The sequence below is a fragment of the Phyllopteryx taeniolatus genome, chromosome 3, assembly GCF_024500385.1.
Source record: "Phyllopteryx taeniolatus isolate TA_2022b chromosome 3, UOR_Ptae_1.2, whole genome shotgun sequence".
NCBI classification, from domain to species: domain Eukaryota; kingdom Metazoa; phylum Chordata; class Actinopteri; order Syngnathiformes; family Syngnathidae; genus Phyllopteryx; species Phyllopteryx taeniolatus.
Genome location: NC_084504.1, coordinates 17,465,034 through 17,482,580, shown reverse-complemented (window position 1 = coordinate 17,482,580; position 17,547 = coordinate 17,465,034). Strand labels below are relative to the sequence as shown.

Genomic DNA, 17,547 nt, shown 5'->3' with positions numbered 1-17,547 from the left:
CTTGGGTGTGGCCTTCCTGTGTGGCGTTTGCGTTCTCCCTTTGCTTGTGTGGGTTTTCTCTGGGTACTCTAGTCTCCCTCCAACTATAGACCACTGTCAGATCTCCCCTTTATCTCCACAATGTTTGGAAAAAATAAAAATAAATATATATATATATATATATATAGCACATCAGATTAATAATCACATGCCCTTCAGCAATCTATTTGAACTATTTTAGTCCGGATGCAGGGCAGAGCACTCTACAACAAAGAGCATGTACAAATGGATGTTTTCATGTTTTATGTTTTTTTTATATATATATTGTTCTTTGTGACCGTGACCTCTTGGAAAAGTAATTTCGTCCGTCTGTACCACCCACATATATTGAGGACTGACAGTAAAACGCTCATGATCTTTTACTAGCTACGGACACCGACACCTCATCAATAGTAGTGTTAACTTGACCCCAGAGCTACCTTTGATACTGTTGATCATTTTCCTGGTTTAAATGTTATCGCGCAGAGAGAACATACAGTGTAATTCATGGTAATGTGTGAGTTTTGGAATGTGACCTGCAGAGTCCTGCAGAGATTGGTGCTCAGCCCTTTATTATCCATTATCTATATGCTGCCACTTATAAATAATAATAATAAATATGACATTGACTTTCACTATTATGCTGATGATATTCAACTATACATGCCTTAAGGACTAATTTACCAACACAATTGCTGTTATCTGGAAGAGTGTCCTGTTTAAATGAAACAATGGATGTCCTGTAATGTTTTGCTTTTAAACCCTGAGAAAAATGAGATGCTGGTTATTGGTCCTGTCAGTCCTGTTTAAGGACACAACTCTTGAGTTTTGATAAAAGTACCATTACCCGAAGTTATTGGTTCTATTTTCCTCAACTCTCTCCCTTGAAGGTCAGATGACAAACATGTTATGGGGTCAGTTAAAATTCATATTTCCATTGTTTATATGTTATGTAATACATGCACGTAACATCCAGCAGGTTTTCAACCGTAGTTTAGCTAAAAATTTGGTTTTTATGACGCATATTGAGTCCTCCCCAAAAATACCCGAAGCTCCAGACACCGGGGTGTGGTTACTTTATCCACCGCAAGGGCTACCAGAAATGACGTTGCAATTGCCAAACACAGCACGCTACACAGTATACGCAATGGCGAGCAACGTGTTGGAATATGTGGAGGAGGAGGATTTTGACGTACAGCAGCACCCAACTGAACTTGGCGTCGTCAAAGCCTACATGTTTGAGCCAATCAGACAGTGACGACGACGAGCAATCAAGTAGCAGCTGTACAACAGACAAGGAGAGTGGCCATTGGCTCGATGTAACGGTATGTCAAAAGCATGTTTTTATATACACTCATAGCTTGAAATAATGCCACCCCAGGGGTGCCAATATTTTTTAGCACAACTATACGTATTATATATTCATATATGTTTCATTGACAAGCTTTTACATAGGACGCAGTATTCCTATATATTGTGTGCCCCTAGCTCGAGTTGCGTTATAACACGCCGCACACAAAGTCTTTGCCGTGTGTCTGTTGGCTTGTCATATAGGCAAAAGTACTGTGTGGGTCTTTTTTTTCCCGACTCCCCAGTGCATAGTAACCATAATAAGAGTCGTAGTTATATACAAGGAAATGCTAACCTCTTGTCTGCGCCGCTTCGCTGGTGCATAGTGGCGGCTGCGAGATTTAGTTCTCTTGCTGACGGCGGACGTCCCGATGGCCGTAGGAAAAATAGTCGGCACCGCAGCTGGTTTCAGCCTCTGCCTAACTACACCTGTGTATCCAATGCTTTCTCAAAACATGCCGGTTCGAAGTGATCGGCACAGAGTTTAGAATGCTTGCTAGGCAGCCATAGCTGACCACGTTTCTTCCCCTGTCGAATGAATTTCACTATCCACTGGTCACGTATTCCTTCTTCACTTGGAAAGCCCCCCCAAAAAACTCTTGTCGCTGCCTGAACCATTTGTACAACCAAATGCCACACAATAAACCATCGTTACATCGTTAAATCATACAACAACTATACCAGGATGGGAACAACAGCATGGAACAATTGCACACAAGGCCAAGTGAACAGGCTGTTTGGCTTGTGTGACGTCACAGCGCCGGAAAGAGACGAAGACTGGAAGGCGCGGGATGCAAAAATCAGAAGGCGCATTCTGCATCATCCATCCATTTTCTGAGCCGCTTCTCCTCACTAGGGTCGCGGGCGTGCTGGAGCCTATTCCAGCTATCATCGGGCAGGAGGCGGGGTACACCCTGAACTGGTCCCCAGCCAATCGCAGGGCACATATAAACAAACAACCATACACACTCACATTCACACTTACGGGCAATTTAGAGTCTCCAATTTGGGCATGTTTTTGGGATGTGGGAAGAAACCGGAGCGCCCGGAGAAAACCCACGGAGGCACGGGGAGAACATGCAAACTCCACACAGGCGGGGCCGGGGATCGAACCCCGGTCCTCAGAACTGTGAGGCTTACGCTCTAACCAGTCGTCTACCGTGCCGCCCATTGTGCATCATATTTATCGATTTAACTTCTGTATATCTGCCATATAATCACTTCGAAAAGGCAGATGTGGTTTGTAAAGGGGTTCTAGCGTTATAAAGAAACATTTTAAAATATTTGTCCTCTGACCTTTGAAGTGCACGTCAGCAACATTAACAGAACAGTTGTTTTTTTTCCATCTTCACGATATCGCTAAGATGCGACCCTTTCTCTGTGATGCAGAGGACATACAGTAGTTCATGCATTTGATAAATACCGCCTTGACCAATTTAACATGTTGCTTTCTGGTCTACCCTGCATTTGTACAAAAAGCTGTAGCAAGACCCCTGACTAGGTCAAGAAAGTTTGATCTTATTACCTCAATACTGCCAACTTGGCCCCAGCTTCACCTGAGGTGTGACTTTAAGGTTTCATTACTTACTACTGAAGTTTGTATTTTTCAAAATTTTGACTCCAATATTTCCCCATTTACTGCAAGTGAACATCAGCTCCAAATATCAGTTATCAGCCACTTTGACTACTAAAAATCGGGATAAGGCCCTGAAACAAAACAGGGGAAGTCGTTATTTTTTGTTCACTGTCCGGGCTTTTGAAGCCCTTTGAGACGCTTTAGTGATTAAGGGCTAGAACTAGAACGACCAAAGTACATTTAAGAGTCTGTACTTTTTTTTTTTTTTTTTTTTACTTTTGCTGATGTACAATAGTTGTATCACTACTTTTACTTACTTGTCAAGTCCGTCCTTGGCTCAATAAATACACTTAGCTTGTGTCGCAAAAGCGTCTCAAGGGCTGGCTCAACAGCAAGCAGCAGCCGCAGCTGTAGCAGCTGCTACTGTTCCTTTAAGGAAAAAAAACAAAAAAAAAAGCCTTCCACTCCGTTGCCCCGGTAACCCGGAAGCTTGGCGCCTTCCACGCGCATCTGCTTGAGAGTACTTCCTGTTTGGAGAGGTTGTCCAGGAAGCAGCAGCAGCGAGTGTCCTGCCTGCCTGTCGCATGTTCTCGAGACGTGTGAGTCAAACATGAAAGGCGTGCTTCTTGTCTTCTGTCCAGCTACCGTGTCTTGCTTTGCTTTTAAAAGCATGTGAAACAAAAAGCACGACTTACTCGTTACTGGCCTCGCTCGCTCGCTGTGGCGCCTTAAGGAGGCGGGCTGTTTTCTTTTGAGTTAGACATTTTGGAGACTTTAAACGAATAACAATACACTTTTGCTGCCTTTTGCAGATGTGTACAGCATTTACACATTTTCTAAGTGAAGCTAGCACGAGTCATTGGCAAATAGTTGTACTAAATTAACTGTGAGGCTTTTCCCCCCCGTCCAATTTAATTCCACTGGATTATTAATATATTAGCATGGTCACAGTTGTGGAATAATAGATAAGAATGTATTTGAGTTAGTACTCTTTTTTTCGTTTGTTTGTTTTTGTTTTTAAAAAATTTTTTTTTCATTGTCTCACCTGTCACAGGAGACATCTCTGTGATTTTTGGGACCTGATGCTTAGCTCTCAGAACTGTGCTTCTGAATCAGCTGTGTGCATATTGTTGATCGCCATGGCCCAGGTGGCCGGCCAGGAGGACGGAGAGAAAACCACAGCGCTCAAGGGTGATTATGTTATGATACACAAATATAAGATACTGTATGCTAATGCTTAGCAGTGGCAGGCCGTGCATTTGGTATCGGGGCCTTCAGTGGGGTATCGCCCAACAACATCAACCTCTTAATATCATCACTATCACGTCACAATTAAAGAAACCATCAATACAATATGAATTCAACTTTCCTCATTTGGAACAGTTAAGAATATTCAATATTTATCAAGCAACAAAAAAAATGAACAATTTGAATAAAATATGTCATACTCACCAGTGATGCTGATTATTAAATGTACTGTATGATATGTGCAAATTGCTGCAGATGTGTTTTGCTTGTCGAACTTGGCTTGTTCTGACCAAACAAGAGGATGGGAAAATGCTGTCGTTATTTTGTGCCAGCTAGCTAACCCTCAAAGGTGAATTTGAAATCTGATTTGTTTAAAAAAAGACAGTTCCATTGCTCATATAGATTTACATTACATAGGCCAATGCCGGCACTACTGATTTTTAAGGGCCTGGGCAGATTGGATTGACATGGCACAACAAAGAGGCTGATTGGACAAGAAAAAACAAAGCTAATCAAAACATACAGGTACTGGAAGGAGTTCTGCCAAGAAAATTGCAATGAAATGAAGAGAATATACTTTTAGGAATAAACCAATATAATTTCATGGAAAAAATGTTTAGCGTTTGTTGTAAATGTAGGCCAGTGCTTCTTATAGTTTTAGCCTTGCTTGACCTGATGGTTTAGTAATTGCTGCACGACTGGTTGTTGTTCCAGTATTACTGTGGACTTCACCTGCACATTTAATAAAAAAACATATACTATACAGGAGTTGTGTCAAGACATCTGCATTTACACAGCTGAAAATGGTCAGTTTTGACTGACACTCTTTGCAGTGGTGTAGAACAGCAGTGTATCATAATAAGAGCTAATTCGTATGCCTTTTTAAGGCAGGATCTATACTGCGGGACCAAATGCCAAATTCTGAGTTATTGCCTATATCTCATATACTTTTTTACTTTTCATTTGAACTCACTAATTTACTGAATACGATCCGACCTGCATGCGAGGACTATACAACTGCCGTCACCAGGCAGCAAAATCACTGAGCTAAATAATCATAAAAAAATAGCACAGTTATACATTACACACCGTTTTGTTGGCCTACACCAATTGATTAAAAGGAGGGTAACCTCAGCATTACCCCGCTGGCTGCCATCTGCAATTTCTTTTCAATATTTCATCATCGATACACATCGAATTTAGCATATTTAGACCATTGTCTATGCTTTTGAAGTATTTATAATTTGGAGCAGCTGTTTTCTAATGGGTTTATGTTGTTTGAGCAGATGCAGGTGTGTGTACAGTACATCACTGATCGGTACCCTACCATAAGCAACATTGACAAAAATCATCCATTCAGCCATCCACCCACCCAACCAACTAGTGACAGTTTAGTCTTCAGTTAGACTAAAATGCATATTTTATTGGGTTTTTTGTCATTAAAAAAAACAAAACAATAACTCAGAAAGGCAAAACAGAGCCACACCTCTCTCACACTCTGTCAAAAATATGTAAAGGCATATTTTTGGATGCAACTCTTGCTTTGGTGCTTATTAGTTTGAATTGTTATCTACAGTCATCACTCAAAGACCCATTCACTGTTGTGGTTGGGCCCTAATTTTTGTTTATTCTAATGTAAGACAAGAAATAGTCAATTACAAAGAGCTTTGCTTTTGAAATTTCTGAGGGGCTTAAGATAAAATAATCTAACATGACATTCTCTCTCTTAGACTTGCTGTCAAGAATTGATTTAGATGAACTCATGAAGAAAGATGAACCCCCCTTCACTTTCCCCAAAACCCTGGAGGAGTTTGAATATGCCTTCAATGAGCGTAAGTACACATTTAAAGGCATGGTGTGTAATGTTTGCAGGAAAATAACAAAGGTTTAATGATGTTGTCAAATACTCTGCTGTAGTTTATGCAAAAAGTATGTCCATAGACAAGCAACCTGTAGTTTATGCAAAAAGTATGTCCGTAGACAAGCAACCAAGAAAGTAATCTATACAGTGGAAACTCAATAAAACGGACCCCTATTTATCGGATAATACGGACCGTCGTGACTGAACAATGTGTCCAAAAAAAGTTTCCATTTGTCACTTAAACTGCTGTTGACAAAGTATTTTAGTTCCAGAATTGGCCGCTGTTGTGTATTGGGAATGTGGCGCAAATTCCGGGTGACAGCAGCCATGTTGAATGGGCACTGACGTGGCGGCCATGTCATGATGGTTTAATCTATTATACCGTAGAGCGCAGAGAGAGAGAGAGAGAGAGAGAGAGAGAGCACAGAGAGAGAGAGCGCGCGCATGGCGGCAGTGATAACTGAGGAATACAAACACGTCTCTGGAGTCTGGAACACGCTGTTTTTGGTACAGTAACATTTTTTTGTCAAGCCGTTCGCCTTTGTCAACTGATTTGGAACTAAGAAGCACACAAATTCCTCGCGGCTCATGAAAGCGACTCGCCTATGACGAGTACTGTACGTCAAAAATGTCACCATGACCAAGAACACTGCTGTGGTAAGTTTGTATAAAATGTGAAAATTTCTAAATTTTCAAGCTTTTTTTTATATTTATTTACAATAACTTTGTACTGCACTGGCCACGAAAAAAACCTTCAAAACAATAATTTTGTACTGTACAGTAATATGGGTCCATATAGCCTTAAAAAAAGTGCTTCAATGTAACATACAATTGGCTATACCGGACGACCCCCCCACCCGTAATAATCTGTACTATGGACGTTCCACTGTATCTGCTTTGTTCATGCTACCGTTACTCACATTAAATATTAAAAATCTCAATTTACAACATAGCGTAATAGTAAAAGCTAGCCATTTTCTGAACCGCTTTTCCTCACTAGGATCGCGGGTGTGCTGGCGCCTATCTCAGCGATTTTTGTCTGAAAGGCACAGGTGAATAAGTCCTTGCTGTACTGTCATGCCTCTGGGAATTATGCCAATTTACTGGGAATGCACTGGGAAAGTGGCTTACGACTGTCACACATTATATGTGATAAACTAATAAGTTTAAATTTATCTCAGTTAATAGGAGATACTTGATTGACTGTGTCAATTGAGCTTTCTTGTCATTGGGCAACTCCCTTAAAATCTTTGAATCCACAATTGTCTTTAAAATGTAAGTATTATTGTTTATATGAAAAGAGATGGCTACAGTAACTGAGTTTAAATTCCAAATTAGGTTTTGCTGCTAGACTTCTCATTCCAGGGACTAAGTGAAGTTTGAGAGATGTTATTCTGTAGAGTTTGTTTTGCTGGAATCATGTTATGTGAGACAGTAAGCAAATGACAACATACCCTAAATAAAATATATTTGGGGGCGTGTGTGTACGTATGTCCAGATGATCTAAAAGTCTCTTTAGACTTCACCTGGCTGACTTTGATCAAAGCAGGTGTGAAAAAGGGGGGGGGGGGGGTTGGAAATGTAGATGCATGGGAGAAGGTGGGGGGTGTTTTGTGGCGCTTAGCATTCCCCTCCAGCTCTCCCTCCCTCTGTTCTCTGTCAGTATCTCTGTTGGCTGTCTGGCTGGCTGAGTGTGGGACATGTTATGTTCTCTACGGCCCGTCAGAAACCTACTCAGCCTTGCCCTCTCCCTGCCAGATCATTTGCATAATTTCACTGTGCCTAAGAACAGAGATGCAGAGAAACATACCAATCCACCACACCCCTTTACGCTGTAATGCCGCCTGCCAGCGCCGTTCCTCTGCCTCAGCTAGGTGTCCCATGAAGAGATGAACACTTTTTCTTCACCTTTCTGCCTTTGCTGCCCTTTACTTTCGTATCATTTTTCTCATATACACTCCCATCATTCCATGCACACACATATGCATATCCCTACCCAGCTTTATAGCTTGTCCCTTTCTGCCAAGGCCTATTTTTGAAGAAGTGCGTTTTTATTAAAGGCACCTTTCCCCCTGAGGCAGGTGTCTCCAACATGTCTTCCTCACAGTCATTGTGGCTCTCATGCAATCCCACAGTTGCAGCCGAACTACCATGGCTCGAGACAGGTGGAACAAAAATGTTAATTTGACAATGTAATGACGCGAATGCCGACAAGGCTGTGTACAATAGTTTGCAGGTGTCTTAATCACTGAAGATGATGGCTTCATTTTGCTAGCCCTCCGGTTTTTCCATTACTGGAAATCCAAGGTTATGTACACCTAATTAAGCGGCCAAATTGAGAACAGAATGCTAATTATGACAGAAAAAGAGGAGAAAAGTTGAGAAAACGTTATTCCTCAGAGAGCATGTGTTGGGGGAGGCGGTGGAGCTGTACATGCCCTCACACATGCAGACACGCACACACACTTTTCCTCAAGCACATACACTTTTCCCATTTTAGGATTTCATTATAGCTCCTTGTGCTTCTCTTAGGCGATGGTGTTTGGATCCTCTCTCCTCCATGAATGCATAATTGATTTTCTTCAAGGTACTTTAGTGCTTTATCCTAACTTCCCAACACTTTTCTCCTCTTCCTCACAGGCACAAGGGGGTTTTGAATACAACGCGATGACAAACCAAGATTAGGATTAGGCGTTGTTCAACAACTAACCTACAAAGCTGAGGCTTTGTATTTGCACTGTAAGGTGTATCACGTTGAAAATGGTGGTAATTTAGCAGCCGACGAGAAATAGCTTATATATTTGTTTTCCACAATAAAGTATGAGGGCCCTCTGGCTATTTGGGTTGCATATGCGTACTTTTTAGTGGTTCATTTTATACAACTTTTGCAGTCATAAAGGTCAAAATTTAATTTAGTAGTGCTTAGTCTTTTATTGTGTTGCAGTGTCAGCCGAAGGATGGATGGGCTCATTGGTGCGGTATAAACCCTGAGATTCTCCAGCTATACAAGGGCAATTATTTGCTAAAAGAAAGCAGAATGATGAAAGTTCTCTCTGAAGAGCAGTTTTTCTCCAAAACTGTTCTTAAAAGTCACCCAAATAGATGTGTTGAGTCAGGGAGATTGTGGCCTGTGCTCAAAAAAATGCCTTGCCTCAATTAGTCACTGGGTGCATAATTTTTTGAAGAAATAACCACGTCTATTTGCGAATAGTTGCATCCTTTTTTGGTGGTTCCACTAGGTAGCTTTTATTTTCCTCACTTTATAAAGTGCAGCACACAAAGCCAAAAAGCTTGTTTCCATTCTTTATACAAACCAACCAATAAGAATTGGCTTGAAAAGAAACAACTTCATGAAGAAAACAACAAAAAACTAAATAAACATCAGCCTTGTCTGAACACCATGCAGCAAGTGCAAACTTGAATATACTGTACTGTCCACAGAACAAACCACACTGTCCAGGCAGTTATGTCTATCATAAAAGTGGCAGTAAAGAAACAAGTAGGAGAAGGTGGATTCCGCCTCAAATGAACTACATTCTTAATAGAAACTTTGAGAATTACACGTAAACTGCTTAATTGCAGATCCATCCTGAGGCAAGCATTTGTGCAACCTTCAAATATTTTTTGGTGCGTTTTTTATGCAAGGAAGATGAAATTAATGAAGCTGGCATCAGTGGTCATGCATGCCCAGTATTAGAGACCTCTTATAACACAATTATGCTATTACTATTCCATATCACAACTATTGTTTTTTATTTTTATTTTTCTAAACCACTTTCATTCTCTGTGGCTCTCGTAGGTGGCCAGCTCCGACACATGAAGACGGGAGAACCTTTTATCTTCAATGCACGAGAGGATCTCCACCGCTGGAATCAGAAGCGTTATGAAGCTCTCGGAGAGGTAAGGGATGATATTTGGAGTCTAGAAACTGTGCAGGGTCATACATGAGCCCTGGTCAAATATGTAGCCTATGTAGGTTTGACAGAATACAAATAACCATTTAAGCTGACATTTTCTGTGGTGAGAACAAAACGTTAGTCTTGCTAAGAAATGCCAAATACATAGAGAAAGCACGTCCTTTTTCTCCCTTCTTCATGTGTTCAGTGAAAGATAGCACAAGGCTGCATATCATGCACTGTTGTTGTCGAACATGAATAAATCCAGCCAGCTAGCCAGCCTTTCATTTTCACTCTGCACAAGTTTGATCTCATGATGCTAGCATACCAGCTGTTTTACCGCACAAATTTGTAAAATGTTGGGTCCAAATCAATCCCAAAGTAGATGCATTATGAATGGGTTCAGAGTGGAACAGAACTTTAAAAGAATGACCTTGCCAATAGCGTGTGTAACACCTGCTTGTAAACTGATCAGGTGATCTGTAGTATCACTGTGTTTTAACAAAGGCCACTGATGCCTTCAAAATTATTCACAGTTGTCAGACTCGTCATGGGCCACATCGTAGTTATTGGTTCCTTCCAAGGCCGTTGATGGTGAAGACCATATAAATATATAATCACTAGACTTTGCACCGATTTTATCGGCCGATAACTAGCATTTTTTGCTGATCAGCTGATCGGCTTTAATGTCATAATTCGCTGATCTGATCAATGACGTCATTGATCGGCTCCGCAAAAGACATTTACTGCGCGTCACCATTGTGCACAGTATATTTGAATCCAAAAGCTAGTTTATTTTTAGCTTTGTCGCCGGTCTTTTGTAAACAATAAACCTTTGTCCTGTAACTATCTGACGGCCAATAAAGTTATTTAAAAAAAAAAAAACATGACGGCGGTGGGCGGCACGGTGGACGACTGGTTAGAGCGGCTGCCTCACAGTTCTGAGGACTGGGGTTCAATCCCCGGCCCCGCCTGTGTGGAGTTTGCATGTTCTCCCTATGCCTGCGTGGGTTTTCTCCGGGCACTCCGGTTTCCTCCCACATACCAAAAACATGCGTGGTAGGTTGATTGAAGACTCTAAATTGCCCGTAGGTGTGAATGTGAGTGCGAATGGTTGTTTGTTTGCATGTGCCCTGCGATTGGCTGGCAACCAGTTCAGGGTTTACCCCGCCTCCTGTCCGATGATAGCTGGGATAGGCTCCAGCACGGCCGCGACCCTTGTGAGGATAGGCGGCTCAGAAAATGGATGGATGGATGATGGCGGTGTGGAACAGACAACACGTCTGAGTCAGACAACACGTAATACAAGACAAATTTGCTCTTTCACGATTGCACGATGTCAGACGACTGCGATCAAATATTGTATTCCAATACCACCACATCCTGTTTTTTCTGATCACTGGAATTCATCTTGTCAACTCAAGCGCGACCGGATACACTCGTTACCATGGCCACGACAACAATAATGGATCGCGCCATGTGTTTGTCAGAACAAAATGGGGAAAATGGGGTGGTCACCGGTGCTCAAGAGAGGAGAGGATGTATGTTTAAGGCTTGCTTGAGGTATGTTCCCGTACTTTTAATACGATACTGCTCGCAAGCAGGCGTTATGTAGCCTAGCAAGCTAGTGGTAGCACGAACGGTTGTACGTAAACATGCCGCCGTTCTGTCGAATCATGCTCTAAAGTTTCGGTGTGGGTGAAGTAATTTAATTAAAAATGAGGTAATTTAATTACAGTAAGTTAGCACCCATTATTTCTGTCATGTTGTAATGTTGGTTTGACCTGACTAGATTTGAATACACGATCTGACGAGCAGTGATTTCCAACCTTTATGGAGCCAAGGAACATATTTTACAATTGCAAATTCTCACAGCACACAAACAAACAAAAATGTCACAAAAAGTGGATACATTAATTACTGTATTTACTTCCTGCCATCTAATAGAAGACCCTTCATTTGTTTTGTCTATAACTATGCCACACTGGCATAAATAGAGGAACAAAGATACATTATTTATTATTAATATAATTTTTTCAGCAATTAAGTACACAAGTATATACAGTAAATGAACAGGTCATTTAAATAGACACATTCCTCCATCATGTTTATTGCTCAGTTTTTTTTTTTTTTGTCAATGTCTTTATGTCACAAAAGTGTTCTCTGTCAATTGACTGTCTGTTGTCGTACAAGAGCGGCTCCAACTACTGGAGACAAATTCCTTGTGTTTTTTTTGGACATACTTGGCAAATAAAGATGATTCTGATGTGATCGGATCGGTGATCGGTTATCGTTTTTTTAAACTCGCTGATGGGTAATCGGCCCCAAAAATCCTGATCGTGCAAAGCCTAATAATCACCCAGTATTGTATTGTGTGCTGATTGGTGACGATTAAACCATTCAATAGTACACTAATATTACTGGCAGTAATACCAATATTAGTCTAGTCCAATTTTAATAGTAATAAACAGCACTAGGCAAGTGCATAAATTAGCGGTGGCCATTTTCATTGGGAGCATTAAAAAGGATTCCTTGTCCACTTCAGTCTTTATGGACCTGCCCAAAGTACCCAAACTAATGCACAGGGAATTTATTATTTCATTAAGATAATGAGACAAATATTATTTTGCAATCAGTTTTCTTTTCATTTGAATCTTTCCACACAGCTTTTAATTGTTGTGTGCATTCTTTGAAGTTCAAAGCAAAGTGATGGAGGTGTTTGTGGGAGCACTGGGCTGTTTTTATCATTTAAAACACAGGTAGAAAGCAGCTCTCCTTTGAGAGTCAGCCTTCTATGAGGGATTGTGAATGCACTATCTAGCAGCATCTAAAGGGGATGTCGATACAAATACATGGCATCAGACTAGCAGAGGCTCTGAAAACAGCAACTCAGGTTTATATGTAAGCTCTGGCATCCGTGGGTGGCCAAACATTTGGAGGCAAACAAATAGTCATCAAGCATTATGTATGCAAATGTTTATTCATCACACAATTAAAACATTGTCAGAAGCATGGGGGTAGTGTTGAAATCAGCACGTGCAATGACAGAAAATACATACATAGCAATATAGGAGGTTGAGAAGATTTAGAATATAGGGACACCACCTGAATGAATAAGCACTACCATCTATCAAGGCCACTCAACTGAAGGGAATTTAACTCTCTCTCTCTCTCTCTCTCTCTCTTTCTCTCTCGCTCTCTCTCTCTCTCTCTCTCTCTCTCTCTCTCTCTCTCTCTCTCTCTCTCTCTCTCTCTCTCTCTCTCTCTCTCTCTCTCTATATATATATATATATATATATATATATACACACACACACACACACACACTGAATACAGTGATCCCTCGTTTTTCGCAGTTAATGGGGACCAGAACGAAAGGTGAAAAACCGCGAAGTAGGATTTGCCCCCCGAGGAATTTTCGTGTATGTGGGTACCAGAATGTTTAAAATATGTAAACAGTATTTACACTTTACATATTTGAGACAAAGATTACAACAGTACATGTATTTACTTAAATCTTTAATTATAAAACCTTAAACAGTAATTAACATTATTATACAGTAATTAACATTCATCAACATTGCCTTCTGAGAGAGGCGAAGAGGCTTGTGTTGTTGAGGTTTGGCCTTTGTCCTGATCATATTAGTGTCCAAACTCACTGTCTTTTCCGTGCAATCAGCAATCCACAATGCCAATGCCGCTTCCATTTTCACAATTCTCTTATTACGCGGAGTTACCACACATTTCGCTTCCTTATTCAAGGTTATTGAAGCAGTTTTGCGGATGTTTGCTTCCTCTTTCTTGATGTACCGCACTGTAGATTCATTCACGCCATAATGGCGTGCCACAGATGCATAACTTCTGCCCTCTTTGATCATATCTAAAAGTTTCACTTTTTCGCTAATGGTCATCATATTCTTCTTCCTCTTGGGCGCCCTGGAGGAAGCTTTTGCAGGGGCACAGTGCTTAGTCGGCATTGTAAGGGCTTAACTAATAAAAAAAAGTTATCGCTTCAACAACACTAAGATACAGTATGCGAGACAGTCAACAGTGTGGACGAGACTGGCGAGACACAACAAGGGAAGATGCTGGGTGCAGCCAATCAGCTAACGGGATAATTCCACCCGTGCTCTCATTGGTCGATGTCGCGCCGGGAACCAATCACGCGACTTGTATGAGTCCCCATGGCATGTACAGTACAGTACAGTACAGGCATGCACAAAGCCTCTGAGTCAACTCATCTCTTTGTTGGCATGCAGGGAAACCTTCTCTTGTGCGCATCAACATGAAACAACGCGTCTTTCCGCAATATGGCTGCCGATATGGCTGTATTTTTTGTATTTTTTTATGAATATTTTGGAAAAACCCGCGAAGCACTGAAGCCGCAAAACGTGAAGCGCGAAGTGGCGAGGGAACACTGTATACTGTATATATATTTGTTTTGGTTGTGATAGTAGGTTATGCTGCTTAGTCAGCCCGTATACATGCATGAGAGTTTCAGTCTTCGTGTTGCATTTTGCAATTTCACTGTCCTGAGCTGTTGTCTTGGTTTGAAAGACTCCAGCGGCTTTGTTTGACAAGATGTTTGTAAGTTGTAAGAAGGTAAATATGTGTTTGTGTTCATGCGATCAGTACTTCATGCAATAAAAACTTTTATTTTGGCTTGAACAGGAAGACCAAGACTTCGCTGTTCGTTGAAACTGAGTGAACAGATTGAGATGTACTGTAGTTAACTGTGGGGTTGTTTAACCTGATGACGTTGCCTTGGCTTGACGCTCACGCTGACTCACTTGCCAACTGGAGCTTGGGGGGAGTCCACTGCTTGCACCCCGTCCTCCCTGTGTTGTTATTTTTCCTCCAAATTTGGCACATATGGTTGGTCAGACGTCACAAGGATAGAATAAGCATTCATGGATGGCCATTGGCCATGTCTCACCTGAAAATATCACAATGCCTTCTATCAACCACAATGTAGAGTAAGTTGGTAAGAGGGCATAGGTGCATGCACATCCCCAGCGGCACAAATATTCATTCATATACCCATCCCTTCCTCCACACTTTCTTCAACTGTTGTTGTCTTCATAGTGGTGGTGTGTGAATGGCAGCCCAACTGTATTGTCAGACACATCACAGCACCAGATGTCCAATTTGCACTTCATCCTCATCTGAATGGAGGGACCCATAGCAAAATGGGAGCATGTGGATAAAGATGTGATGTCCTCCTAATGAAAAGAAGTGCAGTGAATGTACAGCTCGTTTTTAAGCCATGAAAACTTTTTTCAACATTTTTACATGTTGAACACATGGCGTAATTTGCGAACTACAAGAGGCAGGACTGAATTTGCAAATTTACAATTGTGCATTCATTCACTGGCCACAACATATGGTTCAGTACTCTCAGATGATCTCCAATGCAAGAGCTCCAATGCCTATATTTTCCCATATAGTGTAGGTATGTTTAATCTTGTACTTGTAGAATGCTGAGTTTCTGTCACTGCAACAAACTGTTGAAAGAAAAGTAATAGCTCACTTGTACTTAAGACACGTTAATTTTGTCTGTATTTTGTCTCATTAATTTTTTTGAAACATGGCATTGCTTTTAAGTGCTATTCAAATGATTGTTGCTCTTGAATCTGATCAGCGGCCCTGATGCAAGCGGCAGCCTTTCCAGTAGCTCCACATGTTAGGTTTTCAGAGGTAGTTTTAGTTAATTTAGTTTCTAGTTTTCACCTTATTTTGGACTTTCTATTATATTTCAAAGTAAGGATTTGTATAGATGTTATGTGTAATATATTTCTTGTTTTAGATAATATTAGTAATATGGCATGCCTCTTTGTCTTGTGTTTTCATTGTGGAGACTAATACAACAGTGAATTTGAATGAATAAGTAGTACCTACCCCACCCCAAATGAGCCTAATCTAACCCAATCCACCCATCCAACCCACCATCCATCCGTCTGTCCGTCAAACAAATACTGAAGCTACTGGAAGGCTCTTTAAACATGGCATGATGCACTGTGAGGTGTGTGCATTGCCCTCACATAGACTTTGCACACATTGTTAATGGGTATACCTTTATCATCAAGATAAAACACTAGAGTCTCCCAATCTAAACCCTTGAGTTCTGTATCATTACACTACCACTTAGTCAGCTAATTTGTCTGTTGCAGTAGGATGTGTCCCTTACAATACATTACTAAGACAGCATCTTTTTAACACAGCGGCATCTAGTTTTAGACAGTTTTCAAAATTATACCTTAGGAAAACCTAACTAACTCCCAAATGAACATTATTTTTGGTATATTAATCAAATTCCCCTTTACCTTTCTCTTTCTAAATGAGCTCATTTACTGATGCATTCCTAGGTCTGTTTACTAAATTTCAATATCTGGCAGTGGCAAAAAAGGACATCTGTGCTTGTCTGCTTGTGGTTAAGTAGGACAAATAGCAAAGCTGTAAAAACACTAACCTATCAAGCTATGCTATCAGCAACATAGACACTCTTATGATCCGCTATCTTAGTTAACCTCAGTTTATATCGCACCGATGTATTTTTCAACACAATGGCTACACGACTGCTTTCATGCAGTGCGAGGTGTGTGAGTGGTGTTGCTTAGTGCACCGGGGTCACCTCCGCCTGTGTTGGTGTCAGCTGTTGTCTAATTCCTGCAATTCGGTGATGAATGTCTCTGATGGAACACGAGCATAGGGCCTGGCCCAGATGGAGCTCTATTAAGCTGTTAATAAACGAGGATTCTTCTCTGCTCTGCCGGCATCTGTGACATGGAAGGCACTTACAAATTTGCAAACACACACACACACGTACACATAGATACACCCGCGCACACACTCACAGAGCCAAAATATTATAATGAAGTAAAGCAAGCCAGATGGCTGAATTAGAAAGCAGTCTCATTTTCTCTTTATCTCTTCCTCGCTCTTATTTTCTTTCTGCCCGTCTCTTACACAGTCAGCTACCGCTCTTTCTCATCCTTAGCCTCTGTCCCACACTCTGTGTCCACACTATGTGTAGTAGGTGTTGTCTTAGTACTGACAACCTGACTCGGGTTTAGACACTGCAAAAGTTTTGTTAAAGACCTTGTAAAGTGATTTGTTTCAAAATTCATTGTTTGAATATAATGCTGAAGACGTGCAAAGACTGGTAACTATGTCGTACTTAATTGTGGCGCTAGAGCGTTTCACAACTTCAGTTTTTCTGATTTTATTTGGTCGTGGCTAAAAAAGGGACCAGGCCCTGGCATGAGTCGCCCATCCCCCACTATATAACTACTAATAACTAATAACTTGAGTGGCTTCGTTTGCATCAGCGGTTATCCAGCACAATTGCGACGTGCAGTTAGCAAGCTGGCTATACCTACACCCTGAAAATACATCTTCCTTTCTGATAGTCTGCTATCGTCGCCCCTTTAGAGCACCTTGTTGTCGGCTGTGAGTGTGCGCACGTCGCACAGACAAAGAGGGAGGAGGGGGTAAAAATGTTTTAAAAACATGAGAGCCAGCATGTGGATAGGGGCTGTGTGCTGGCGTGGCTGCTGTAGGGAGTCAATGTGTGGAAAAGCCCCACATGACCCAATGGG

General features: G+C 41.2%; 1 protein-coding gene across 5 annotated transcripts in view; it reads left to right on the top strand.

Moving 5' to 3' along the window:
* Positions 1–3,443: 3,443 nt before the first annotated feature.
* Positions 3,444–17,547, top strand: part of arb2a (ARB2 cotranscriptional regulator A) — a 223,235-nt gene continuing 209,131 nt past the window's right edge. For 4 of the 5 annotated variants that reach the window (XR_009787689.1, XM_061767227.1, XM_061767224.1 and 1 more), the window contains exons 1-4: positions 3,444–3,543; positions 3,999–4,135; positions 5,923–6,024; positions 9,853–9,953. Coding sequence is in view for 4 of the 5 variants with exons in the window: in XM_061767227.1 (XP_061623211.1) it covers positions 4,027–4,135; positions 5,923–6,024; positions 9,853–9,953 (312 nt within the window). In the remaining variant the exon portion in view is untranslated. Of the gene's footprint in view, positions 3,544–3,998; positions 4,136–5,922; positions 6,025–8,585; positions 8,641–9,852; positions 9,954–17,547 lie in introns of those variants that run through there. The other variant, XM_061767226.1, reaches the window with a different exon arrangement.